Consider the following 27935-nt stretch of genomic DNA (forward strand, 5'->3'; position numbering starts at 1 on the left):
CGTGGGCGCCGACGTCGCGGCGCGTGCGGAGGGCGCGGGGCGGCGGCAGGTGAGCGGCGGCGGCGGCGGCAGGAGGGGCCGACCGGGCTCGGGGCAGGGCCCGCGGCGCCGCCCGGCCCGGCCCGGCCCCGCGCGGGTCGCGGCTTCCCGGCCGCGCCGAGGGGGTTTCCCCGCCCCCCTCCCCCGGGCGGGAGGCCGCGGCGCGCAGGCCTCGGCCGCGCTGGGCCCGTGTGGCCCGGCCCCGCTCTTGCCGCGCCCGCAGGGGCGGGGAGGGGCTCGGCCGGGCCCTGCTGCAGCCGCTGCGGGCCTGTGGTGCGGGCCCGGCCTCGGGCTGCCGGGCTATAGAAGCAGGGCGGCCCTGGCAGGGCCCCTGTGCGGAGCTAGGCCGGGTCTGCGGGCACAGCCTCTCCCTGAGTCGTGATAGTCGCGATGGGCAACGCCGGGCCCTTCCTGGGGCGCGCCCCGGTGTTCCCGGCTCTCCCTCTCTAGTCCCGCCGCGTTGAGGCCCTTTCAGCCCTTCGCAGCAGGTGAGGGCGGCCCGCGGGGGCAAAGGGCCTCGCCGGGTTCGCCCTCTGCCCCCGCGGGCGCGGGGAGCGGCGCGGAGCCCTGGGGAGCCCTGGGGAGCCGGGGAGGCGCTGCCGGGGCAGGTAACGCCAGGATGGGGGGGGGGAGGTGGCACTGCTGGGGCCGCTGCCTGAATTACCTCCCTGCTCGGGGCTGAGCCCTGAAGTGAGATGATAATGACGGGGAAGCTGGTTTAACATCTTCAGGTTTATGATTACGGCCGAGAAAGGAAAGGTCACCTGTTAAAAATTATAGGGAAACCATGGTAAGTGACTGCTCAGGGGCTGGGAGGAAATAGCCGCCCTTACTGTGGAAATTCGGGGCAATTTTACTGGATGGTTTGGAGAAGGTTTAAGTGATTTCTTATGCTATAGGAGTTACCTAAAATAGCTGTCCTCCTTAATAGAGGTTTAATTGCTATCTACCTCAGTTGTGTTTTTAAGGTTGCCAGCAAATCATTCAACAGAAAATGCTTTTTTATATGTATTTTCTTCCTAAGAAGAATCCCTTCTGCTTGCTAAGAAAAAAGTGGTTTGTCAGCAAGGACCTTTATTAAAAGCAAAGCCTTATCATTTGTAGCCTGTTCAAATGAGCCCTTCAGGCTGCTGGAGGCAAAGTACAGGTCGAGAAAGGAAGCTGGCCTTTATGAATTTATGAAAAAGATTCTTTTCTGCTGGGTAATCACTGCATTGTTGCTCTCTCCTCTTCCCTCTCGTCCCCCTGAATGTGAATTGACAACAATGTAAATGATTAGCTTGTTATAGAGGGCCAGCAAAACAATCAAAATGTAATGAAGTTTCGTGTAGTATGCAAATACTGTGTAAATCTGGAAGCAAAGCTGATGTGGGAGGTCACTGGAGTGCAGATACCCCTTTGAGCAGGTAGTACCTTTGGAACTTGGTTTGCTCCCACTTGTGCCTTCGGGCAGGCAGTCTGTCTTGTGTTAGCCCTGTGAACTCTGAATTTCCTGTGAGAGTGTGAAGGATGGTCTTTGGTTAAGACTTTTGCACCTGAATGCAGCACATCTTGGTTCAGTTCCTTGTTCAGTTGCAGCTTTGGTCGAATAGCATCGTCCTCCTGGGGCTCCTTGAAATGGAGGCAGCCTCCTGCCTTCCTGTTCACATGGCAGAAGTTGCAGGACTGGACTGTGTCGTGCTGTGTTTGGGATAAGAGCACACTCTGGCTTGCAGCTTCTGGTTGTTACTGGGGTGTAAATAGAGCAAGTGCCCTGACAGGCAAGAAATATTCGGAACTTGTATGCTCTGTGTCTCTCCTATCTATAAGATGTTTGTGGACATGGCTGGGAAATGAGCTGGGAAATGAACCAGTCAGGAAAAAATACTGCGTTCAAGTGGTAAGGAGCTTCCACACCTTGCCATGGAAAGTGATGGTGTGAAAGTGGTAAGATCCCAGTGCATACTTGGAAATATGAGAGGATTAGGAAGGATGTTATCCTGCCCAGGACACGTACTGGAGAGGTGAGTGAAGAAGTGATGGAGGGGACTTCTGAAGAAGTGTAGGTTACATGAATTTCCTAAGCTTTCAGGCCTCTCCCTTAGCTTGAGTGACTTCTGGAGAGATGGTGCCTGTAGCTGCAGCCTGCACTGAGGAGAGCACAGGGTCTTTTGTGCTAGAGGAGCAGGGCTCACCATCAACCCCCAGCGGTGACAAATCACTGGATAGTGAATTGTAAGTTGATGTTCATTGCAATACCAAGGAGATGTCCATAACAAAACCACAGCAAAAGAGTATGATCTGTCTGTGTCCTTGTTTTCCTCTCTGATCTTTCATCTTTCATCCACCCTCTGCCCTTCTCCTGCTCATCTCATTCCAGCTAAAATCTGCAGATGTGATTGCTTCTGATCTGTGGGCACTTGGGCTTGGGACTTTCAGCACTGTGTGTGGACACATGTTTTGGCTGCCGCAGGGCTCTGCAGACTGTGGGGAACACCTGAGGTGCTCTGGTTCCTGGTGTGTGTTAGGCTAGTGTGCATCACCCCTGCTGTGAGCAGTAGTGGGCTGCTCCTTCACCAGAGAGTGAAGCTGCTTTACAGGATAGACCAGGCTTGACTCTGGCCTTGGACAGATCTCAAGGGACACAAATATCAAGTGACAAGGACAGTAAAAACTCTTGTGCTGAGAGGTGTGATGGTGACACAATTGTCCTCAAAGCGCGTTTCCAGTGGCTGTGTGTGTGAGTGGCCCAGGAGGGCCTGGATAAGTGCTGAGGTTTTGTGTTTTGTTTGAGTTGCAGGTATGAAAATGAGTCCGAAAATTACAACAGAGCTGCTGAAGCAACTGCGACAGGCAATGAAGAGTCCAAAATATGTCCAGGAGCCTGTCCAAGCCTACATAGTGCCCTCGGGAGATGCCCACCAGGTAGGGATGGATTTCAGGAATGACTGTACTTTTCTTTCCAGAAAAATATAAACCAGGAATAACTAAATTCATCTTGTTCTCATATGCTTTAATGACCCTAGCAATAATATCAGGTTAAACTCTGAGAAATACCATGTTGGATAGAGTTTCTGGAATCCATGCAGGGGATTGAGGTTTTTATGTACCTGTAAGAAATCAATGTGAATGTTCCACCAGCAGCTTCTCATCAGGTTGTCTCCAGGGAAGCTCATGCTGCAAGAAAGGGAGCTTGCCAGAGCAATTGCTGTCCCTGTCTTGGCTGTTAGAGAGGGTGGATTAAATGGGTGAGGAAAAGACATTATCTGGGTTTTAATTTACCCATTAGCACCTCCCGATCAGCACTTATGCTTAGCTTGTGTGACAAAGGATTGGCTGCAGAGCTTCCCTTTGCCAGACCATGGCCCTGCCTGGCTCTGGCTGGAATTTGCTGCTTCATGATAAAGCTCTGCAGGCTCCTTGTGAAGGGGCCTTGGAGAGGAAAGAAAGAAAGGGGCCTCAGCGATGTTTTCCCTTTCAAATATTGATCTGCATCCTCTAGCCGTGTGCACCCAAGAGGACAGGCTGGGCTCGCGGTGGTGTGTTGTGTGCTGCTTCCAACATTAAGTTTGTTGTACTCTAAGACATTAAAATTAATCTGCTGAACTGTCTTTTCTCTTGCTTGCTTGTTCATATGTAAGTTTCACTTTTCAGTCCCTCTGTTGGGGGGGAACAGGATTCAAGAACAGGCAAGGCTAGAGCAGCATTTTTGTCCTCAGCTGTTTTCAAGAAACAAAGGATCTGAAGCTTTCCTGGCTCACACCCAAAGTTGTCCTGTACTCCAGGATGTGCAGGATTATATGTGACTAAATGGGCCCCTGTACCCTTGGCTTGGCACTGGGGTGAGCTGGGTCCAGACTTGCCTGTGCCCTGAGACCAAATGTGCAGCATCATGTTTCCTCTTAGGGACATCCAGACTCAGGCAGGTAGAGGGGAGGTGTTTTCTGCAGCTGCTATTGTCTGCTGCATTCCTGCTTCAAGCTGCCTCTGTCCATATATAACTCTGGTTTCATTTTGCTAGGCGTTGAATGCTGTCGTGCGAGTTGAAGAATGTGACCCTCAGGACTGCTGGGTTTTTCTGTTGCTCTCCTTTTTTTCCTTGACAGAGTGCAGTAAAGCAAAGCGCCCTGTGTTGCTGTTTCCTGCTGGGCAAGTTGGTTGGGTTTCTCTGTGGAGCGAATCCATCTAAATGGAAATGATTACTAAAAGCTGCTGATTCTGGCACCTCCTGACTAGCTAGTGCAGGGTTTTGTCTGTGGACTTCGGGAATTTTTGCAGTTTTAGACACTGGAAACCTGTGGATCCCAGAACAGCTTACTGATTGCAGATAAATTGCAATGAGTTGAGGTTTTGAGCTTCCCCATCTTCCAAGAAAGGGTTTGTCCTTTGCATGCAACATACAAAAAAGAGCTTTATGGGTCTGCTGCTAAGTTTTGCTCTTGGGCAGCTCTTCCTTCCATGACCGAGAGGCTGTGGTTTGATACAGAACATTCGGTGGCTCAAGCCATTTCTTCCCCATAGGCCAGATATTTATTGCTCCTCTTCCCTCTCTCAGCTGTTTCTGCACAAGGATCCAAGTCAGAGACCTAATGCAACAAACAGGTTTCTCCCCTGAGGTGTCGACAGAGGGTTTAGACTAGGGAAGGCTTTATTCCCTTTTTCTTTGCAAAGAAACCCCTGGACTGGACTGATGCTCTTAGGTTAGCTTGCAGAATAGCTCTTTTTGTAAAATTCCTTGGAATGGAGGGTATCTTGCTTACTGAAACGTGAGTATCGGAGCTCTAAGCTGTCTGTTTTTTTCTGCCAAAACTTGTAGAGCTTCTCCAACAGTTAGTTTACTCTGACTTACCAAGGCTGCTAGTACTCTAGATTTGTGGCTTTTGTAGCCGACCCTGAGTATTTGCTGCACTGATACTTATTTATTTATTTTGGAACTTTTGATGCTGATGAAGTCATGAGGCAGTCAAAAGAAATTGACTGCTCCCTAGTCTGGGTAGTCCAAAGCCTGACGGGTAGGGAGAGCAGTCCCACTAAAAAGAGGGGTGAAGTGTGTGCAAAGAACCCCTCTTCTGTGGATGTTGGGGTGGATTTTGTGGCTAGAATTGTCAGAGGAGCATGAAGGGCTGGGCTTTTGAGAGTGAGGCACCTCATTTCTTTATGGTTCAGTTAAAAATGGAACCTGCCTTCACTACTGCAACATGCCAAACGCTTAGATAAGCCTTTTTATGTAGTTTCATGCAGTTCCCATTGAATCTGGAGTTTGTTCATGTGGGAATGTTCAGAGATTGAAGGAGCTTTCCTCTTGGTGGCAGGGAATGATGTTTGGGTTGGAGCTTGGGTTTTGAGGCAGTCACAACTTAACTGGAGTTGGCTCCAGCTCTTGACTCAAGAGCAAAAATAAATTTGGTCAGATCTGGCTGGTATTCCGCATCCAGGAAACACCTGCCCAGCTCAGGGTGCTGTGTTTGGGTTGGCAGAGATGCCCTCCAACTGGCTTGTTCTGAGCTGAGGAATCAGCAGAGTTGCAAAGCAACACGGGCAGTGACTTTTGCACAGGTGGCACTGACCTGTTCCAGATCTTACCGATGCAGTCAGGTTCTTGGCAGTGAATACCGGCCTCCTCCAAGTACACAGCAGGGTTTGTTTTTAGTGGTGGGGCATCAGTGCTGCAAGGGCTCTTGCCATTGCTGCTCTTGGCTGACATTCGAATGTCCCAAGCAGAGTGAGCCTTGGTGCATTAACACCCTGTGCGAAGCCCTGCTGATCTCCCCAGGCCCCTCCTGGCCGAGCTCAGAGGTTCTGTGATGGAGCCCCCAGCTCTACTTGTGCCAGACAGATAGGTGTGGTGCAGAAGAGCCTGGGGAGGGTTGGCTGAAGGCTGCCAGGGCTACAGGACAAGCCCCAGGGAACTGCTTTGTTCTCGCTGTGCTGTGGCCTGTACTTTGTGTGATGTCCACAGGTGCTACCCTTGTAATTTTAGCCCATGCAAAATATATGCTCATCTACACTCAGTCTGGGTTGCTGCACGGAGCAGAGCAGGTGGAGGGTGTGCAGGAATTCAGACTGGCGGATGGATGAACTGTCTTCCTTCTAGATCCCTCCTAGTCCCACTGGTTCATTGTAAACTCTTAAAACAGCCCCTGGATTTATCTGTGAATAGGTCAGTGTGAGATATTTTGCACCAAACCAAGGTCCTTATTAGTTTAGGTTAGCTTTTACCAGATATGGCTAGTATATTTTTAATCTACAAAGAGGCAGAGAAAAAGATAAAATAAATAAAAAAAACCTCTTAAAATGGCAGTGCATCTTATCTCACTGCTCTATGTGTCTAGTTCAGCCTTAATCCTTCCTACGAATGTGAAATTGCTTATGTGCATAAGCAAAGCAGCCTGCAGTCTCTCTGCTGGGTAGATCAAGAGAAAGGGAAGGGAAATTGCTGGTGTGATTTCAGATGTACTTTATGATATGATCTACAACAGGAAATTTCCAGTGCCTTTTTTAGGCATCAGACCCTGGGAGGTGCTTCCCCAGCTGCGAGTGGGGTGTCTGGTGCAGTGTAGAAGGGGAATTATAGTAGCCAGCAGGCTGAAAATCAGTGGGAAACCCTGAAGTGGGAAGTGATCCTCAAGCCCAGCCTTGCTCACTCTGAGATGAGCACCTGTGGGGAAACCCATGGGGTCTGGGTCCGATTCTGTTCCCAGGTTGACTTTGTTCTCCCTGTCTCAGCTGATGCCTTAGCTCTTCTGAAGAGGCTTCTCCCAGGAGAGCAGAGACAGGCCCCTTCTGGGACAGGAATTAGGAGTTGGTGCTAGGTGATCCGAGACCTGCCATGGTTTGTGCTTCTCACTTCCATGCTTTTGGACCCTCATCTGTCTGTGTGAAGAGTAATAGATATAAAGGGAATATTTTCAAATGAATATCAATTTAAAAATAGCCATGGCTAGAGAGAGAAGCGCAGTACCCCGCGCAGAGAGAACTGAAGCAACCTGAGAATTGGGCTGGCTCTCCGCTTGGCAGCGGAGCGGGGTGTGCACAGGGCCGGGCGCTGCGTTCGAGGCCCCCCGCCAGCGCTGCCCGCCCAGATTAACTTGATTTGCTGAGCTGTGCTAGTTAATTAACAGGCCTGCTCAGCAGTTCTGACCTCCGATCTTGTGAGAGTGGATCCCATTAAAAAAGATGTGGGCCGCTTCAAGATGTAGTTGTTCTTGTCATTTTGACAGCCCCTCTGGATAACTGTATCTGCACATCCGCAGGCTTTTCCTTAACGCTGCCAGCAGAAGTGCCACAAACCTAAAGCGTGTCAGAATTGGGATGAGGAAGGACGAGCAATCCTCAATTTCCTCTTATCAAACTATAATCTGGTGATTTCTGGTGCAATCTTGGTTTGAGCAGGCAAGGAAGAAGCAAAAGGATCAGCATGAAAGTCCTAAGGGCGCAAAGATTTTATAGTTTCACCACCTTGACAGCTTTCTTTTAATGTCATTGTTGTGGAAAAGAAAGTCATAAATTCCGGTGAGGGGACTTCAGTGGAGATGGTGAATTTTACAGATGTGATGTGCGGATTGCTCCGGTCTCCAAGATCAAGGAGTGCTCCTGGTTTCTCTTCCTTTCACACTGCAGCTTCAAAGGCAACGTTTGTTTGTTGCCCAAAGGGGAGGCTGAATGTGAAATAAACATCCGCAATCTCTGAAACGCTTCAGTATTTACAGAAGTCTGTGGGAGAAAAGTGCTGCAGGTTTTTTTTTTTTTTACACACAGAAAAGGCATTTGGACATAAATGCAGTATAATCACAGATGATTGAATGTTCCCGTGGAGTAGAGTTCAGGCTTTTTTAACTCATTTATTTCTTTGCAGCGTCCTTTAGGAGAAAAGCCTTATCAAAGTATTTGTCATCAGCTGATTTCTTTCTTTTCTTTTTTTTTTTTTCCTCTGCTGCTATAAATAATTGCTGCCTCTTTTGTTTCCAGAGCGAGTACATTGCACCCTGTGATTGCAGACGCGCATTCATCTCTGGATTTGATGGCTCTGCAGGTATCTTTCCAGAACTTGGGTTCTTGCTGCTGTGCATAATCCCCTCGTAAAGAAAAGGTCCCTTTCATGGCACAGATGTAGGATGGAAAAGGAAACCTACCCGCCTTGCTTGGTCTGTTCTCATTTCGGCGTCTGCAAAGTTATGTCTTGGCTACCCACTGGAATTATGTAATATCAGTGCAATAACAAGTTTTCAGAAAATGTTTGACCCCTGAATGAACCTCTCATGAAGTGAAATACTGTTAACTGTTTGAAGTGATGCTTGTAGCCTATGCTCATTTCTTCTAATGTGGACACAGAATGATCAGCTTTTACATTGCCCATTTGGGTTGGGGTGAATAGCAGATGGCTTTAGCAAGCCCTTTTGTTTAAATGGAGACTGGGCCAGAAAGACTGCGTTCGAAAGCTGAACTCTGTGGAAAACGTTTGCTTATCTTGCAGAGACAGGATGTTTTCTTGGCTGTAGGAGAGGTCCATGTGTCAAGAGACCTCTCTTTTACCCTAGCTGTACCCTAAGCTCTGCAACTGACTCTTCTGTGTGAATTTTGGCCAGTCACTTTAGTCTTTTAGGTTTTTCCATTCCCCCTGTTGTAAACTGGGTTAAGTTCTGCCATCTCTGTTTGGAGGGTCTATTCAGCTCCTAGGGGCTGCGCTGGGACTCCACATGGAAGATGATAAATTCTAGGCTGCAGATTGCTGTTAATGGATAACATGAATCCTGTATTAATTTCATGCCTTCTGCATGGCCTCTTCATAACCTTGGTCTCTATTTTGGGATCTCATTCTGTACTTGGAAGGTCTGTGTTACCAGTCCAGCACTTAGTGAGTCAGTGAGGCTTCATACAGGGGCTCTCCTTGTGTTTCCTGGTGGAAAACACTTTTGTTTCATGTCTCCCGTGCTCAAGCAGTTTAAAATTGGTGTTTGTGGTGAGTGTCTAGAAGGGAATTAATTCACATTTGGAAACTGGTCTGCTAAGCTGAGCTTCAGTCTCTGGATGTAGGTGACAGAAAAGATGGTCAAGATGCAGAAGCTCAAAGACCAGGATTCAGTCTGTTTGTGCCCTGACTTTCTTGAATAGTGAAGGGCAAAGCATTGAGACGTTTATGTTGATATTTCCCATTCAGCCCTCTGTGCTACAGCTGTAACACTTGGAGAGGGGTACAGTCGATGGCTGGTGCTGACACCCCATGTCTGCTGACCTAGTAACAGCTCTGGGTGACTAGGGTTTGGGCTTCCTCTGTTTAAGAGGATGGGATGGTGTCTGGTTGTGTCCAATGTGCATTAGTATGGCAACAATGAAGTGACAACCATGGTCTCTAGGAGTTTGGAAAGTCTTCTGTGAGTTGCAGCTACTGGCTTAGCTCTACTCCAGTTGAACTCGTCTGAGGCAGTTCATTAAGCTGAGCCCTCATGCAGTGTCCATAGTGGGATTTGAAAGGTCGTAGTATAGGAGAAATAGTGAATATTTCCACTAAAACTTGAGTAGCATCTGACCAATTAGCAGAGCTGCCTCCTGGGGAATTCAGGTGTTTCAAACACCCCCGCTGCTGTCTGTGTCCCTGCGTGATGGCTCTCTGCCTCTCACCACGTCTCTGCTTTCCTGCTCAGGTACTGCCATTGTAACCGAACAACACGCAGCCCTGTGGACGGATGGCCGGTACTTCCTGCAGGCTGCGCAGCAGATGGATAACAACTGGACACTCATGAAAATGGGTATGCACGAGGCTCTGCTTACACGCACACAGCGGTGACAGGCTACGGGGTTGCTTTTCACGTGGCACAGCTTGGGCTGTGGGAACACTCTATCATGAGGGGTTTAGGAACATCTCAGCTACAGTACTGCCCCTGCTTTAAGATTCGGCAGTGCTTCTTGCCCACGAGTGTGGACCTGCATTAGTAGATGTGTCTGAAGCGTTGGCTTGGACTTGACATTTTGGCTAATGTGGGAGCACTTTCATATGGCTGCTTCACTGAACCTCTCTTACCCGTGCAGGTCTGAAAGACACGCCGACACAGGAGGACTGGCTAGTGAGCGTCCTCCCAGAAGGCTCGAAGGTGGGAGTGGACCCTTTCATTATTCCGGCTGGTTGGTTTAACTTTATTGTATAACTCTGGGTGGGCAACTGCATTTTACTTCCTTACATCCCTGACCGTGCTGTGGAGTGATGCTGTACAGCTAAAAGTTGCCATGTTTCAGCCCAGAGGTGATGGAGAGTGAATCAGTTTGGAGGTGCTTTATTTAGACTCATGTCGTGAGAGCTCCACAGGCTTATGGCTGTGTGGAGGTCCACACTAGCCCTCGCCTGACTTAGATGCAGTGGTTCTGAGTTGCCCTGGGATGGATGATGTCCTTATGGCAGCCTCTGGAGAGTCGTCTTGCAGTAATTTCTGTCCTCCTACTGGGACGGTCTCTCTTCTACTCTGGTATGAGGCTCCAGGGCTGCAAGGAGTTGGGTTCTGTACCTGCTGCCAGCTGTGGTGGCTGCAATTGTGGCTTTGTAGTTGCAATAGGTTTTTGCTTGTTATTAAGAGAATGGAAAGGAGGAGTGTCCGAGAAGAAAGGAGGGGCCTCAGATTCTTGAAGTTTTCCTTCACAACTAGGGCTGTTCAGCAAATGTGTTCTTTAAAGTCTCCGCTGTTGACTCTTTTCCCTTTGGCAGACCAGTGGAAGAGGATGTCCAAAGCCCTGAAAAGTGCTGGCCACGATCTTGTGCCTGTCAAAGAAAACCTGATTGATACAATCTGGGTAGACTGTCCCCAGCGCCCCTGCAAGCCGCTTATCACACTGGACCTGAGTTACACAGGTGAGAAGCTTGAGTCACGAGAATCAAGAGAAATTTACTGCCCTTTCCCTTTTGCTTTCCCATTACAAAGTAGTGTGGAAAAACATTACTACAGCCCAACAAGATCCACTGTTTTTCAGTCTAGAAGGTGATCGTACCTCAGCTAATGACCCTTCTGTCCTCAGGTTCAAATAGCCATTTTCTGGAGACTAGATAGCTTCAGAACAGTCCGTGCTCCTCTTGGAGAGGGGAAAGCTTGTTTGAGATGGTTCATATCAGTCATTAGGCAGGAGTGAGGAGCATAAACCAAGCACACTGTCTTTGAACACCTCCAGAATCCAATGCATCAGTCTATGCTTCCATCAGTATTCCTGTAGAGTTGGTGACTGTGTTGTGTTTTGCAGGGGTCAGCTGGAGAGACAAAATTGTAGCCCTCCGTTCAAAAATGGCTGAGAGGAAAGTTCTGTGGTTTGTGGTAACAGCCTTGGATGAAGTAGCATGTAAGTCTTTGCAGTTGGCCTGGGTTGTTGCATCTCCCTTCTCAGTTTTTCCTCCAAATGAACTTCCTGCCTGCGAAAGAAAGAACCCTGCCAGGATGAGATGATCACTACAGCCGATGGATTTGTTAGAGATCAAGTGCAGTCAAGAAATCGGGTCGCAAGCAATGCCTGTATTTCTGTGCAGTGCCTTTTTACACCAATGGAGCTCTTGGATACATTTTTGGCTCGGGATGTGCAACAAATCACCACCTTTGAAAAACAGCCCAGGCAAAGGGAAAGGAAGGTCATGTATAAAACCTGAGGCAGTTGGAGTGTGAGTGTGTGTGTATGTGTGGAGGGGGAAACAGATTTTCTGGCTGTAGAAGATCTTGATACTGCCTCACTCTGTGGCATGATGAAGACTTTCTGCCGTGGAGGCTGGGTTATAAACAAAGCAATGCAACTTGTGGCCCTGGGTACATGAGTCGAGGGTGGGACATGCAGCATTCGGGCCGCGTCATCATTTTCATGCCTTTCAGAAACAATCTTTACCTCTTCAGTGTTTGGCAAATGCTTGGGGAAGCACAAGTCAGTCGGGCCTCAGTTCGTGTTTCCAGATCGCTTCAGCCCAGCAGAGAGGCTGATTCGAGGGTCTGGCTGGAGAGTCCCTGTGCCTGGGGCCCGGGTCTGCGCTGGCTCCCTGCCCAGTGTGTAGGAAGGGAGTGTAGCCCGAAAACGCAGTGGTTCCTTGGGGTGGTTGTTACTGGTTTTGTGTATCGATGCTTCTGAGGGATTCCTGTTGGTTAAAGGTAGCAAAAGTCACCAAGGCCCAGAGCGGGGGGACAGGGGGAGTGCCAGCACTGGCCCCACGTCTGGGCCGAAATGGTAGCTGTGACGGTTGGGTGTTTTTAGCTTTGGCACAGCCAGCGTGGAGCCTCCAATGTGGGGAGACGCCGTCTTGCAGAGGCCTGCAGGCTCTCCTGGATCTGGGACACTGAGCACAGGACTTGCCTCATGAAACGAGCGCTTCCGAGAGCAGCGAACACGATTCCTCCCTGGGGAGGCTTGCGTGAGCAGAGACTCTGTCTTACCTTTTCAGGCACATCTCCAATTAAATTAATGATAAATTGCTGCCCCGAGGTGGTTTCAGATTAAATGTCTCTGGCAAAGCCAAGCTTGGTTATGAATCAAGGGTTTAAGACGGACCCGAAGAGGTCATGAGAGGAACTTACTGCCAAGTACCTGGTAGATTTTCTTAAGTTGAGGACAGACACTTTAATTTTATCTAATTAAATTTACTACATTAAACTCCAGGCGAGCTTCTGGAAGCAGAATTAGAGGGCCGCAAAACAAGGCAGTTGTCTCCTTGCTGCATTGGGAAATGGATGAGTGAAGAAGTTTGTACCCATGCAGTAAAGAGTTCTTTGTGGCTCTTTCCTGCTTTTAAGTGACCTACTCCTTCCCTAGGGAGGATCAAACTCTATTTTTACTTTGTGGCAGAATCTGCACAGTTTGAATGCGGTGCTGGTTGTGATTTAGGGCATGCTGGTGCTTTTCCCAGCTGTCCTGCTGGCTGGCCTTATTGCCTCCAGTAACTCATTTCAGCTAATTGGATACCCTGGGGCTTTTATTTGACCCCAAAGTCAGAAGTTTAGGGATTCTGAACATATACCTTTCCTCTTGACTTTGTCTGGAGTTGTGAGAGAAAATATTTGGGGAGAAAAATGAAATTCTGAAGTCCATGCCTGATATGTTGGAGGCATCCAAATTGGATGCCTTTCTGGAATATTTTGGTCTTGCCTATTGTGCCTCCTTTCTCTCAAGTATCAAGAGAAGGAAGGATTAGGTGAAGTCTTATCTTCTTTTGTAACTGTAAAGCTTTCTGTCTGTTGAAGTGAACTCTTATCACACTGCACAGACTGGAAAGGGCAAATACTTTTTTATTTATTTTTAGCAAGTCCCTATCTTTTTTGACAATATCTTCTTTTTTCCAAGCCAGGCCCTTCCTTGGGAAGTTGGACCCTGATTTCCTGCCTGGATGGCAGTGTTCAAACTGCAGTTCTGGTGCCATCTCCTGGCGAAAGCTCAGGATTGCCTGAAAGGCAGCAGGATGTGGGACAGCTGGGTGGGAGCTGGATCTTTGGCCTGCACCCTTACTGGCTAATTGCTTGATTATGTTTTGCTGAGCTTATTTTGTTATCTTGCTCTAGTGTTACAAAGGATAAACCAGGACCCCACTCCTTGACATTCTTCTTTTCCAGGGCTCTTCAACCTTCGAGGCTCTGATGTTGAGTACAATCCTGTGTTTTTTGCATATGCCATCATAGGAATGAACACAATCAGGTACTTGTATTTCCTCCCCTCTTCTGTCCCAACGACCCATTCTTCTATGGGAGACTTGTTCTGGCATTACACTCTGTCTTTTAAAACCACCTACAGCCAGGCTGCTTTGATGTCCCTTCTGAGCACTTTTATCTTCAGCATTTATTGTTTTCCTCCCCTGATCAGAGCTAGGAAAGAGTATCCAAGAACTCTACTGTGCCCCTTAGCACCTCGACTGGCTCACTGGGTCATTTTGGCCAGGACGTCACAGGGGGATAATGTGCAGGGTGCCTGGAGCCCTGGGTGAACACTGGTAACCTTCTCTCTGATGTTGTTGACGAGTTACCTCAAAACTGAAGGGACTGTGCAGAAAGGTTTACATCCTGGTGTACACCATAAAGTTGACTTTCCTGACCCCTGGAATGAGCCTCAGCAAGAGCAAATGCTGTAGAGGCATCTTGAAGCTGGTAGCTAGATGCATCTGGAGTAATGCCTGGCTATTAGAGTACAGGTTGTGTATGAGTGTTCAGGTCGAGTTTTCCATTCAGTAAAAATAAGAAGAGTCTGGTGCTTCTAATGACAGTAAATTATTCTGCTTCCAGATGTTGTCTGAAATAGGGAATGAGCATTCTGTGCCTCTGTCGTGCTCTCCTGGTTGAAGTTATGGGACGCAACCATTTTAAATGCCATACAAACAAAAATGATATCAGCTCCTTTCCCCTCAGCAGGATGGTACATCTTAATTTCAAAGCAGGATTCAAGCTGCGTGAAGGCCAGTGGATAAAACAATCTAAAACAAATTATAAAGCATAAGTAACAGTGTCTTTCTCAAACGTCACCAGAGCACTGTGGTTTCTTCCTTCCTGTGCTCCAACTGCTGCCAGATGTGGCCTCACGTATCTGCTTTTTCTGATTTGTTTCTCAGGCTCTTCGTTGATGGTGACCGGGTGATGGACCCAGCTGTGAGGGAACACTTGCAACTTGACTCCAACCTGGAGCCTGAGTTTAGAATCCAGGTGGTGCCCTATGGGTCAATCCTGGCGGAGCTGCAGGCTGTTGGCACAGGCCTCTCGCCCAAGGAGAAAGTCTGGCTGAGTGACAAAGCCAGCTACGCTCTGACTGAAGCCATCCCCAAGGTCTGTGGCACTTCTCTCCTTCCTCCTCAGTGTAGTTAGGAGTGGTTTTGATGAGGGCAGCTGCCCTTGGCTTCCCCGCACCGGGCGTGCTGCGGGCTGGTGCCCGTGCCATGATCCTGCAGTGCGGAGGTACTGAGGGGATGTTTAATCCGGGGGTAGCGCTCGCTGGAGCTGGCCTTCCAACTCACTAAGCTGCTTTAGCCAAAGAATTGTCAGCTTAAGAGAAGACAAGTACAGTGAGAGAGGGGGGAGAGAGGGAGAGGGGTGAACTTGGGTCATTGGGCCTGAGGCTGGAGCATCAGCCTCATGTGGAATAGCAGTAAGAGCTGCATTAGGAAGTGCCCCCAGAAACTAAAGGAAAGTTGGGCAGCACTTTCCGGAGGGGTCACTTGACTTTGAGTGTCTGAAGGTGGCCCCCTTATTTGCTTCAGTAGCTTGAGGCCATGGAGCAATGTGTGACATCTCCTATTGAGTGTAGGAGGAGCAGGGTGACAGAGTGTCTCAGCAGGGAACACTGCGTATGCAGGTAGCCCGCAGGCCCTTGTTGTCCGTGCAGTGTGTGCCTCTGCTGAGGGACAGTCATAGCATCCGATTTTTTTTTCTGTGCAAGTTTACCCTTGTACTTGAACCTGGCTGTCTGGGGGTCCTGCAGTCCCTCACATGTGTTGTTAGAGAGGCAGGAGAGCAGACATGCAGTGAAGGACGCAGCAACAGTTGCAGGCAGATAAACTGACTTCCATGCATCTTGTGTACATCTCTTGTTTGCTAGAGATGACCTTATCTCTGGAACTCCGTCCAGTTCGGAGACACTGGTAATAGGTACTATGAAAAACCTGATAACAGATACTGGGAATAAATACACTGCACAGTGATATGGCTGGGAATCAGGGACTAGTTGGCATTTTTCCAGATGTTACTTTGGAGGATCAGGCCCAGTGAAGAGGATATTGTGTTGTTGCCGAAGACTCCAACCAGGCTTCCTGCCTGAGAATTGCAGGGCTCGGATGAAGGGGGCACCCAAGAAAAAAAGTGAATTGTAAAAAGTGCTTGGCTGCAGGGCTGCATTTGTGCACAGCCAGGCTTCTGCTTCCTCCAGTGGGCAAACATTCCTTTTCTGCTTCGCACACTGCTGCAGGTGTTCAGGGTACAGTGACAACATGGCAGCTTGTGGGGCTCGAAGGCCTTGTTCGTATATGGGAATTTTAAGAGACCTTGTGTCTTTTCCCAACAGTCAGAGCCCCAAGAGCAGGGGGTGTGTGTGTGTGTTTGTGCCCCAGACAGCCACAGTCTGATATCAGCACAAATCTCTCAGCTCCTGTAACCAAAGTAGCATCAGGAAGGATAAATTGCTGCGGCTCTTCTAACCTCACAGTAAAATGCTCCTTGTTGTATCACAGTTCATTGACTCCAACTAAGCTGAGTTTGGATAAGCTGCTGTACCTGACGTAATGCAGAGTGACCATGTTGAAAAGTGCAGCTGGTCTGGCCTAGATAGAGGACTCTGAGTTTACCCCCTAGTGCTGGGAGTCTCTGCTGATGTTGAGTAATTTCTGTGCTAGGTCCCTCTGTAAACATGGGGAGAGGTCCTGCCCCAAGAAGCACTGAGTCAGAGAAGGCAAAAGGGGAAGAGCTGAATGGTTTTGGTTAAAACACACCCTGTGAGTCAGTGGCAGAGCCAGAATTCCTCAGGGTGCTGGATGTCTTTGCCTGCTGTCCTCTGCTGCAGCTGAACAGCTGGCCCAAGGTGCTTTAAAGAGCTCTGGTGATAGAAGTCTCTCTTGCCCATCTCCATCAAAGCCAAATATTGATGTTGGTAAAAGTCCAGTGCATTATTAAGGACAGACCTGCAAACCCTATATGGATCTGCCTACAGCTGCACATAAAAGTGCTTTTCACAGATTGACAGGGCTCGACAGGGTAACAAACAATCCAGTCTAATACAGAATCTGCTTGTGAGCAGTTCAGCCCTGACTGATGGTTTCCTGTTCCTTTTCCGTACTTCAGTTTCTTCATGATACAGTGTAGTTGTCCTGCTATTTTTAAGAATCTGGGAACTAAATTTTTAGGACCTGTGAAAAATGGGTTTTGGGCTTGTATAGGAGCCTTTCCAGCCCACAGCATGTGATGGGTTAAGCAGAGAACTGGAGCAGAAGGTCTCACCTTTACTCTTCCTTCTGCAGACTGTGATGAAGCTTGGGCAAGTTACTCCAGATGTTGAAACCAGTTACTGCAGTTACTTCGAACCAGCCAAGCACTCCCACTAATGTAGAGACAGTTGACATCTAGGGGAACGCGCGGTGTTAAGGGATCAGTTACTGGTGCCTAATGCAAATCGCAGGAAAATCTTTTCTCAAACTCCTCATGTAAGCCTCTTTTGAGGAGGGCAGATTGCAGACCTCAGCTTTGCACTGGCCATTCATGGTTTCGGTGACTCTTGGTGTCTTTGGCAGAGCTGCCCCTCGCTAGGGGTGTGAGTGCTCCATGCTGAAGGAGCCAAGGCCTTGGGGCCCAAATGGCCTCCAGGTTTGAGGCCAGTGCTTGGTACTTGGGCCTGTTGCTGCCTGGGGGTAACATTAAGGTAACAACTCAAGGTGACTTCTTAGGTTTTGTTTCCACATCCTGAATTTTACTGAGGATTTAGTATTTCTAGCTGGCTGTTTCTGGACCTTTGTGTGTGCTTCGCCAAGAGGAAACCCACAGCTTGGACACTGATATGATATTCAGGCTGTTCAGATGTTGACCCTGCTTCGTACCGTGCTATTGGCCCTCCTCGTCCCTGAATTCTTTTTGACTCTGTCTTCTACAGGCAGGAATTACTTGTCCATTCCCCAGTGTGTTTATAGCCACTGGTAACCAGTATCCCACAGTCCTGAAGGTTGAGAGAGGCTGCTGAAGTACAAATTGTGGCCAGGCTGGATTATTAAATTTGTAGATTACGTTGTTTGACTAATCCACGTGTAATCTCTGTCCTTCTGCTGCAGGCTTACCGATACCTCACCCCATATACCCCCATCTGCATAGCCAAAGCTGTGAAGAACGCGGCGGAAACAGACGGCATGAGAAGAGCCCACGTAAGGACAGCCTCGAAAGCCTCCTTTTGCATGGCAAGAGGTTTGCTTTACACCCAGAGAGAGAGATTACTTTTTCCTTTAAGTTTTAGTGTTTTGGATTAGAAAGCAAATATTTGGATGGCAGGGTAAAAATGGTTTTGCCTTTTTTAGCCTTCTGTTGAGCGTCTACTGTTGATGAAGCAGGGTTTTTTGCTTGTTCAGCACTCCCTTGGAGTGAAGAACAACACACGTAATAGTGAGTGATCACACTGGCTCTGGGGACTGCCCAGACTTGGAAGTGTTAGAGTGTGAGCACTTAAAGGGATGTTCTCTCACTTTGCCAAGTGCTATTCTCTATCTCTGTGCCGTCTTTAAATTGTTCTCACCAAAATAAACACAGAAAGAACATAGAGAAGCACTTTGACACATAATGCAGAACACAGGCCGAGATCTTCAGAAGCAGCCAGTGTCCTCAGAGTGCTCTGTTTTTTCACCATCATCATGACACTCTGAAACTGGTGCTGATCTCCCAGAAAAGTTGCACACTTCCTGGAAAAGAAGCCTGTGCATCAGGTTTATGGAGGGGCTAAAAGCTTCTCTTATTTCCTGTTAATTTTCAAGCAGCAGGTTTCACAACGCAAGAAAGGTACCAGGTAGAGCAGGACTGGCAATTCTGGACTTGGGCTCTGCTGCTTTTTAATTCATTGCTTTTCTTTCTATCAGTTATGGAGGAGTAAAAATACTTGTACTGAGCACAGACACTCTTTTTTGGTCACCTGTAGGAAGAGCTGTGCCTCGCTCTTGTATGTTTGTCTCTTGCCCTTTGCTCTTTGGGGAGCTAGAAAAAGAAGGGTGGTGTCTGGGTGAAGTACGTGGCCGTGAGGATAGCAGGGGTAGCAGACCCTGCTAGAGACCATGTGGTGCTTCTGAGCTCACGGCTTGGAGGACACGTTCATTCCCTTGTCACAGGCTGTGTCGGCATCTCCCATGATCTTCTGTGTTGAAGCAGAAGAAACTGGAGCCATGAGCCGTGCCAATGTTCTCTGAGGACTTGGTGGTCCTTTGTGATAAGTGCCAGCAGGAAACCTTCACTAGCATTTACTGACTTGCTCTGATAAATTTCCAGTGCTTGCATTAATTACAAGATGCAGGATCTGGAATGACCTTTTCTGTCACTTAGTTTGTCTCTCCAAAGCTTGTGGATCTAATTGCTTTGCATTAGAAGCAGTATTTTTACTGAGGCTTTATTTGTTCTTAACTTTCTTTCTATGCCAATTTTAACAGATTAAAGATGCTGTTGCCCTGTGTGAACTCTTTAACTGGCTGGAGAAGGAGGTAGTGCATCTCTTTATTTATTTTGCCCTGGAGACTTTATTGCTAAGTAAAATTCTCTATTAGCGCAAACATTTTGGTATTTTTATGGTGCCCTTGCTAAGGTAGGGGAATATCATTATGTTTTTTTGCTTGGTTGGTGTGGAGGATTTTGATTGTTCTTCCATCTAAAGCTGAGTTAGTTTCTCTGAAAACACATTCCTGCTTATTTTGCACAGAGCAGAACAAGAGCAGCTGAGGAACAACCCAAATAGACTTAATATCATCTTGTGCTGGTTTGATAGTATGCATCATGAAATAATGTCCAGTTCAGTGCATTATTACAGGAGCATTTTCAGGATAATCGGTGTTGTCCAGCAATGTGGACAGATTTGGTGTTTATGAATGAAGACATGCAGTCAGTGGAAATGGAATAAGTCAAACTGCTCATTTCCCCTGGGTTAGGAGTGCACAGTGAAGTACATGTTGCACAGTCCCTAAGTACATGTTGCACAGTGCCTAAGCTGTGTTCCTTCTGTGCTACTGAATGTCTGAGGCCATTGACTTATGAAGAAGCTTTGGTGAATTCCAGGTGGTGCTTTTCTACCTGAGTACTTCAAGAAATCTGGTGTGCTAATTCAGCCCAAATCTGTCCCCTAGGTTCCAAAGGGAACAGTGACAGAAATAATTGCTGCAGACAAAGCAGAGGAGTTTCGCAGGTACAAAAATATCCCATGTAAGGGAGTGGCATTTTGGATGGGCATTTCTGTGTGGGATTTTTATCCTCTGCTTTTATTTTACTCTTTAGAAATCCGACTCACTGTCAGATGTATTTTACCTGAGGACAAACCGTTACTGCAGGATTTTTTTGAACACTTGAAAGAGTTGAGGAAGAATTGGGTTCCTTGGGAGGTACAGGTCCCAGCCCATTGGATCCTACCTGCTTTCCTTTTGAAATAGCATTAAGGAGTGCTGGGGGTTAGGGCAGCTGGAGAATTGCTTTCTTGCCATGGAGGATTAAAATTTCCCCTCCTCTGATGGACAGTGAGCATTGTTTGTATTGAGATATTCCATGTACGCCTCAGGTCCTCTTAAAAATGCCTATGAATAAATAATAAGAAACTGTTCAGGACATTTTTTCTCTCAATAGGCTGGGTGGTGAGCGTGATACTGGTAAGGAGTCGATAGAGATGGAAAACAAATTTTCATGTATTTGGGAAGATCTGCACAATTCTCCTGCACAGGAGCTGCTTGTCCAAATGGCTTTCAGGGCTAGGGCGAGGCTAAGGTGAAGTGGAGAATGAAGATAAGCTGTAATATTTGCCAGGGCTCCTCTCTTGCTTGACATGTGCTGGGGTGCCCCGGGTGGCTGATTTGCTCCTCACTTATGCTGTAGTGATCATGGTCTCTTTTTTCAGCCAACAGAAGGACTTTGTTGAATTGAGTTTTGCTACCATTTCAAGCACCGGTCCAAATGGAGCCATCATTCACTACAAGTAAGAGGAACAACTTCTTTTGTCCTTCAGCAGGCATGCCTAGAATGAGTTCTGTAGCTTCTCTGGAGTCATGGCAGGGTACTCCACAGAGGCACAGTTCTTGTCAGTTGGCATCTTGCCTTATTCCTACATTCCTAGCTTCCATGCTCACTAGATTTAGAACAAGCAAACAAAAATTGCTCTGACAGCAACGCATTTATGATTCTGGTCTTGTTCTCTGTCCTTTGAGGCTGTTGAGGGACCCTGTGCCCCAAGTGGTGACTGACTGAGCTCAAAGCAATTGAGAGTATAAGGTAACATACACTTTGGAGCAAACTTAATCCCTGGCCCAGCTCAGTTGAAAACCTTTTATGTGCAGAAGGAGCTTTTTTGTTTGCTGCATCCATCACATGCTGACTAGCAGATCTCAAGGTGGTTTTGAAAATCAAGAGGGATGCATGACTAGTCAGGGCATGAAGAAGGGCTATCTTGATGGAAGAAGGCTAGCAAGGCTAAGGTAAAGTGCAAGCTGCACTGGAAAATGTCCAGGAACAGGTTCTCAGGGTTTTCCTGGAAGAAAAATAACTATTCTCTGCACCTAAGTTCTACTTACTGTAGACAAATGTGCTCCTCACCATGAGCCCTGGCTCAGCATATGTGGGACTTCATCACTGCTACAAGAAATCAAAGCTAACACATCCAAGCTTGCAATTAGTGTGGGTTTTTGGACCACAGACTTGGGCTGGGGGCCTTAAAACTATGGAACAAACAACTCTGTGTTAATTAAACAGGCCAGTTCCTGAGACCAACAGAACCCTGTCTGTGAACGAGATCTACCTCCTGGACTCTGGAGCACAGTACAAGTGAGTGGGATAAAGGGTGCTGAAAATGCTGTGTTTTCCACTCCTAGCGACTGCCCTGCAGGGTCAGTCATCGCTCGGGCAAGCACAGCAATGTGCAGAGGTGTCTGGGCAGTTTTATGAGGGCCTTTTCACAGAGAACCTGCCTGTTCTCTGTCCTCTGAAAGGTGTTTGTGAGATTCTGGATATAGCTGTTGGAAGAACCTGGATAGGGCTCCTTGAGCACTGTGGAGGTCTAGCTGGATGATTTGGCCTCAGTTGTCGGCTCTCTGTACTAGAGGTGGCACCTCAGAGCTTTGTGCTGAAATGGGTTGGTGGTTCTCACAGACACATGGAACTGGCCAGGCCCTTGCTACTGGAGGTGCCAGGGTGTGCAGAGGTGGGTTTCTGCCTTGCACATTTTGCAGCAGAAGCACCGCACGGCTGATTGCTGGCAGCAGGCTCTGAGCGAGGTTCAGGGCAGCTAACAAGCCTTCTCTGGAGTAGGGAGCAGGATCTAAAAGTGCAGCTCCTCTCAAGTCCCACACCAGTGTTGCCCATACACATGCTCTGATCGAGGTGGGGCTGTTTCTGACCGTTGCAGCTTTGTTCATGGGTGTTAGAGCTGCAGGCCTGGCTGTCCTGGCATAGCCTGTCTACACAGCAGTGTCTGCAGCTGACTAAGGTGCCAATTTGACCAATTTTTGAGGCCAGAGGAAGGTGGAGCACAGCCCCAGGGGACAGCCCTGTCCTGTGGCATGCTTTCTGTTTCCAGGGAGACTCAGAGGCAGGATTTCTCATCCCAGTGGCCTCTTGGGTCTCAGGTGTGTTTTGGGAAAGGCAATATGTCTTTTGGCTTTGCTCAGTCAGCACTTTGACTGCACTGTTCAGTGGCCTCTGTCTCGCTGTTTGCTGTGGAGTTCCCACTCCACTGAAGAGGAAAGAAGTGATGTTTTCAGCCAATGTAAGTAGATCAGGAATGACTGCTCAGAAAAATGCAGGGTGGACCTGACTGCCTCTTTGAGACAAGCTTTGTCTTTAGAGCTGTTCTTTATTGTGTCAGTCAGGAAGAGCTTTGAAGAGGAACCCTGCAAACATCCTTTGATAAGGGTTTTTACAAGGAGATCTTTTATTCCCCTTCTGATGGCCTAATTAACAGTTTCCTTAGTGTCACCATGAAAAGCAACCCCTTGAATAACATAAGCTGGACATCAATGGCATTTTATTGCAGCTTTGACAGGGATACTCAGCTTGTCACTGCTGAGAAGTTAAACTGGGAGTTCTTTGTGACTGGTGTGTGGGCTGGGGAAAAGTGTAGGCCCAGCAATGACTCTTTCAAAGGAAGCTTATTATTTCAAGCCTCTCTGTTTTTGACACCAGGCATGAAATTATATACATATGAAGTATATAGATATATTCTAAAAAGTGTATTTCATATATATTTTAAACTAGTAAAGAATCTTTTAATGCAAGTAGACTAAACTTGATCTTTGTCATCTTCTCTATGAGCAATGCCTGTTGCTGTTCAAGTTAGCTTCACTTTGACATGCAGTCTAGATTCTAATTTGAGAAGAGTTGTGAAGAGTCTTATGGTTAAAAGTTAACATTTTGAATTGTAAATCATTATGGCTACATATGGGAAGTGTGTTCAGGGTTTTTTAGGATTAGAAACATTTTAGGATTACAAACTGTTATCTCATAAGTGTGTAGCACAGCAGAGAATTTAACTTAGTCTGGTTGTTCTTTTGTGGTGTGACTGACTTTCTTTGCACTCTTTCACTCCTTTTTCTTTTTTCCTCCCCTCATCATTCTGTATCCTGCATCTTTGCTTCTCTTTGGAAGAGATGGCACAACAGATGTGACTAGGACAATGCATTTTGGTACCCCATCACCCTATGAAAAGGTAACTTGGCATCTCAATGTGTTTTCTGATCTGACCCTTGTTACTAGAGATACTTGAACAAACAGTGTGGTGCTTAAAAAAATAATGATGCTCATACTGCTTTGTAGTCAAAGGGATCTATTTAGTATCACTTATTTAGTAATAAGACAAGTGACTTTATAGGACTAAAAAGGAAGCTGTCAGACTTCAAATTTCCAAAATATAAGCCAAGTGAATTAAGAATGATACTTCCCTATTGTGAGATGCCCACTTCTCACCTGGAAAGTGTCATATCTTCTCCAAGAAATAATAAAACCAGCAGGCTGAAGATGCACATTATTGACTTGTCCAACTTGGGAGTTAATTTATTATAAAATTCCTTGTTTAGCACAAGGTTGTAGTAGTGATTTGCATCTAGCTCACTGTGCCAGTCTCAAACTGCTATAAGAATGTCCATGTTGGGAATTGAGCAATGTAATTTTGTTTACATAAAATCACTTCTTTAATTAAAACTTGTTTCATCATTAGTTCATCCAGTGATGAAAAATATCCTGCAGGGTATAACTACAGCCACAAAGAAAATCATTTGGGTCAAGTGAATATCCTGTTGCTACACCTGCAGCCTGAGTTAGTCACATGCACCCCGTGAATAGCTGATGAAGATCCTTACAGTAATTTAAACTTTTGTTTTGCTTTGGCACTGCCTGTCAGAGGAGAACATGAGCAAATCTTGCAAGATTCTCCACAGTTTGCTGCAAAACGCAGCCTTGCTTTCCATTTCTGGGGAGGGCGATGTTTTTGTTCCCCTTGTTTACTTTTGCACATATTGCCTTGGCAGGAATGCTTCACATACGTCCTGAAGGGACATATAGCTGTGAGTGCGGCCATCTTCCCAAATGGAACCAAAGGTAGGCTGGCGGGATGGAGGTTTTGGGGTGTTTTGAGACAACACTGACCTGAAGAACCATGAAATGGGTCTGGGAACAGTGTTATGGTTGACAAGTGTGGATGTGTTTTAGGTGGTTGTTTTAGCTCTGCATGTTCTTCTCTGTCGCTACATTTTGGATTCAGCATTACTGATCCCCTTTCTCTTAGTAGCAACCAGTGTTGAAACTTCTAAGGAAGGAATTGACAGGTTTTCAGAGCCATCCACTTCTAGATAGGCAGTGACTTTCACCACTTGCACTCCAACACAGCCCTGGCTTTCTTGTGCTTTGAGGTTGTCTTTATACTTTATTCATGGATCTAGTAAAGGAAGAGGTTGCTTTCCAACTCCAAAAGGACTGGCTATTTCTCTTCCAGTTAATATGCAGTCTCTTTTCTCAGCAAGTGGCCTGGGAATATGGCACTCAGGAGCTGTTTTGATTCTGGGCAGGAGAAGCTGTGGTTTGTTTTCACCAGGGTGAATTAGTTGTAGAACTATTTTCTCCCTGGTCAGGGGAGAGCTGCCCCCAACTTGCATTCTGTCATAGGTGAGGACAAAGCAGTTGAGTAGAGAGAAGCGCAAATGGAAACTGTGGGGTGCCTGAAATTGCAGATATGGGCCCAGTGTTCACATGCAAATTCTCTGCATTCAGGTGGAAACAACCTGAAATAATTGTATATCTCAGCTTGAAGTCTTTCTGGTTAGTTCACCAGATGCAATTGCTAGATCTTCCACTTTGAGTTTACCATTAAGAAAGGTCCTGGATTCTCTCTGGGCATCTGCCCTAGATGGTCTCCTGACAACCCCCTTGGATTATGCAGTAATGTGATGTTTCTGATGCAGACCGTGTCCTGAAGAGCTGCCTAATGGAGAGGGGTTCTCTGGTTAGAATATGCTTGCATGCCAGGCTCGCTAAACATGGCAGTGTCTCTCCTGTCCTTTGTAACAGACCAATGACTTTATTTTTTTCATGTTCTCCACGGCTGAGCCCTCAGTATGATTATCAGTAGCTCTGGGGAAGCCTGAGTTGATCGAGTTCTCTCCACACCCATCTCTCCTCCTGTAGGTCACCTCCTAGACTCCTTTGCCCGCTCCGCGTTGTGGGACTGCGGCTTGGATTACCTGCACGGGACGGGGCACGGCGTCGGCTCCTTCCTGAACGTGCACGAGGGTCCCTGCGGCATCAGCTACAAGACCTTTGCGGACGAGCCCCTGGAGGCCGGCATGGTCCTCTCTGATGGTACTGGTGACCCTGGCTGTTGGGGAGGGGAGCACGCCCGTCACAGGCCCGGAGCCTACTCTGCAGTTTGTCACCTTAATTGTCATTTAAGCTCTCTAGGGAACGACCTGGTGTTAGGTTGCCTACCTCCCATAAATCACCTTTGCAGTCAGGTGCTGCAGACCCGTTCCCTGCTCTTTGCAGAGCCAGGGCAGCAGAGCTGTGCTGCTGGGTAGCTGGCTCTGCCATGCAGCCTCCTCTTCTGCAGTGCAAGAACTGGCTGTGGTTCAAGGGGGACTCTAGGCTCTCAGGAGCTAATCCTGTCTTTGCTGTGGGCTGTTTGAGGCAGCTGTTAAATAACTCCATGCCTTATTTCTCCAGCAGTACATTAACTACCTAGTGAGGCTTGCTGAGAGACTTAGATTCCTTCAGGGCAGCAAAGTCCTTTCAGTGAGAAAAGCTAGAAGCACCTTCTAAAATAACTGTTTTGGAGAACTTCCTCTCAGAGATTTTTTTTTCTGATTTTTTTTTTTTTTGGGGGGGGAGTACTGTAAATGCATAAACTGTCCTTTCCCTTGACTTAGGTTCTGTGGGCTTGAGGGCTGTCTGGTTTCTCCTCTCATTGAGGCATTTTGTTGTCGCCTTGCTCAAGGCTTTTGTGCAGATTAAGTAGAATCAGAAGTTTGTTTGCCTCTCTGGATGCTTGATGTCAGGATTGTTTAGCAACCGCAGTGGACAAAAGCATTGGAGAGGAAGTTAGCCCATAGGGAATAAATATTTACACGGTTTCTGAGTGGCTTGAGATGATTATTGTCTGTTTCTGTAGAGCCTGGGTATTATGAAGATGGGTCCTTTGGTATCAGAATAGAAAATGTTGTCCTTGTGATCCCGGCCGAAACCAAGGTAAGTGACCTGCTCAAGTTGCACTTGTCTGCACGTGTCGCTGGCTGTAAGTCTTAAAGTACTGAAGCTTGAGAGGAGGCCATGCTGCAGACATGAAACACTGCTCATTGCTCTCACAAAACCCTGCTGTGGCAAAGACTGATTCTGACTCTCTCCTATTAACAGAGACTTTGAAGACAGTTCTACCTCTGCAGAGTTTTCATAGGTTGAGATCTTTGAGTTGCTTTAAAAAGTTTTCCTTCAAAGACAAGAATTGTCTTTAACACAATATTGAAGCATTGCTTTAGAGCATCTGCTCAACTTTGGGAGCCCCTGGTGGCAGTAGAACCACGATCAAAGCATGGTTTTGTCATGCTAAATGCAAGTCTGGCTGGGTTATGCTTTCAGGAATGTGAAGCTGGAAATGACCATATGGTCATCAAGCCCAATCCCTTCAGGTTGTGACGTGTGAAGTGATCTTATAAAAATGGCTACTGATGGAAATGCCTCTGACTTATATTGCCTGAAATATCTAGGAAAAAAAAAAGTAAGAGCAAGTATGATCTAGCAAGGGTGGTTGCTAAGAGTAAACAATCCCCTTTGTCTTTTTGCTGCAGTATAATTTCAAAAACAGAGGAAGTCTGACTTTTGAACCCTTAACCCTGGTTCCAATCCAGACAAAAATGATTGATGTAAACTTGCTGACCCAAAAAGAGGTAAGAGAAGCAGTAGGTTTGCATTCACTTTGTTAAATAAAACAAAATGAGCTCATGCTAGTATATGGCAACAACTGACCTCTGCTCCAGTTGGCAAACTGGGAGATCAACCCTAAGCACTCAGTCTTAAATTTGGCCCAGTTTTGAGTTGGGAGGGTGGATACCAGTGGAACATCTTGATATTGTTTTCCTTCACTTTGTTTCAACCAGTGCTCCTGTGAATGATGATCCTATTTGCATTTCCTTTTCTGAATAGTACTGTGAGGAGTACAAGGATCCACCTTAAGCTTACCTGTTTGGATCAGGAGGGCAACTTGTCTCTCAGGCCTGCATTGTTCAGAGCTACAAATTTGCAAAGCTGTTACTAGAACATGGAAGGTAGTTATTCTGGCTTGCTGCAGGCAGTTACTTGCGCTTAATGCACCTTGGTGAACCTTAACTCCCCTGAAAAAAACAGGACTAATTGCTTCAGTTCCTACCCCATCAAATTTACGCGTCCCGGGATCAGAAGCCTCTCTTTAGGGCAAGAGCTTATCCCAAAAGCCAAACAGCCCAGTTGCAAAGAGGTTAATGGCATCTGAAGTCTTTGGCTCTTTGTGAAAGCCAAAGACTTTGCTGTGGCTGTAACCTGCAAAGCCACTAACTCTTCTTACTCGTACTGCGTGTTGTGCCCTGTCTTTCCCTAGTGTCACTGGGTGAACGACTACCACCAGAAGTGCAGGGAAGTCATTGGAGCCGAGCTGGAGCGGCAGGGCCGCCGCGAAGCTCTGCAGTGGCTGCTGCGGGAGACGGAGCCCCTCAAAGCGCAGTAGCGGCGGCGGCTCCGCGTGGTGTCACAGCGAGCTCGGTGCCACGGGGAGAGCGG

The 27935-nt window shown here is 47.3% G+C and overlaps 1 protein-coding gene across 1 annotated transcript; it reads left to right on the forward strand.

The window, feature by feature from the left end:
• On the forward strand, positions 1 to 27885 carry XPNPEP1 (X-prolyl aminopeptidase 1). The gene is made up of 20 exons (XM_088528634.1): positions 1 to 49; positions 2819 to 2943; positions 7987 to 8050; positions 9660 to 9764; positions 10045 to 10137; positions 10712 to 10855; positions 11239 to 11334; positions 13575 to 13656; positions 14561 to 14771; positions 17753 to 17842; positions 19106 to 19156; positions 19793 to 19851; positions 20551 to 20628; positions 21399 to 21470; positions 23289 to 23349; positions 24167 to 24236; positions 25320 to 25493; positions 26299 to 26375; positions 26972 to 27070; positions 27757 to 27885. The coding sequence occupies exons 2-20, from the start codon at positions 2821 to 2823 to the stop codon at positions 27880 to 27882; spliced, it is 1875 nt and encodes a 624-aa protein (XP_088384760.1). The 5' UTR covers positions 1 to 49; positions 2819 to 2820; the 3' UTR covers positions 27883 to 27885.
• The last annotated feature ends 50 nt before the right edge of the window (positions 27886 to 27935 follow it).

The sequence above is a fragment of the Tinamus guttatus genome, unplaced genomic scaffold, assembly GCF_059628265.1.
Source record: "Tinamus guttatus ecotype Peru unplaced genomic scaffold, ASM5962826v1 Tinamus_guttatus_pri_ptg000314l, whole genome shotgun sequence".
Taxonomy (NCBI): domain Eukaryota; kingdom Metazoa; phylum Chordata; class Aves; order Tinamiformes; family Tinamidae; genus Tinamus; species Tinamus guttatus.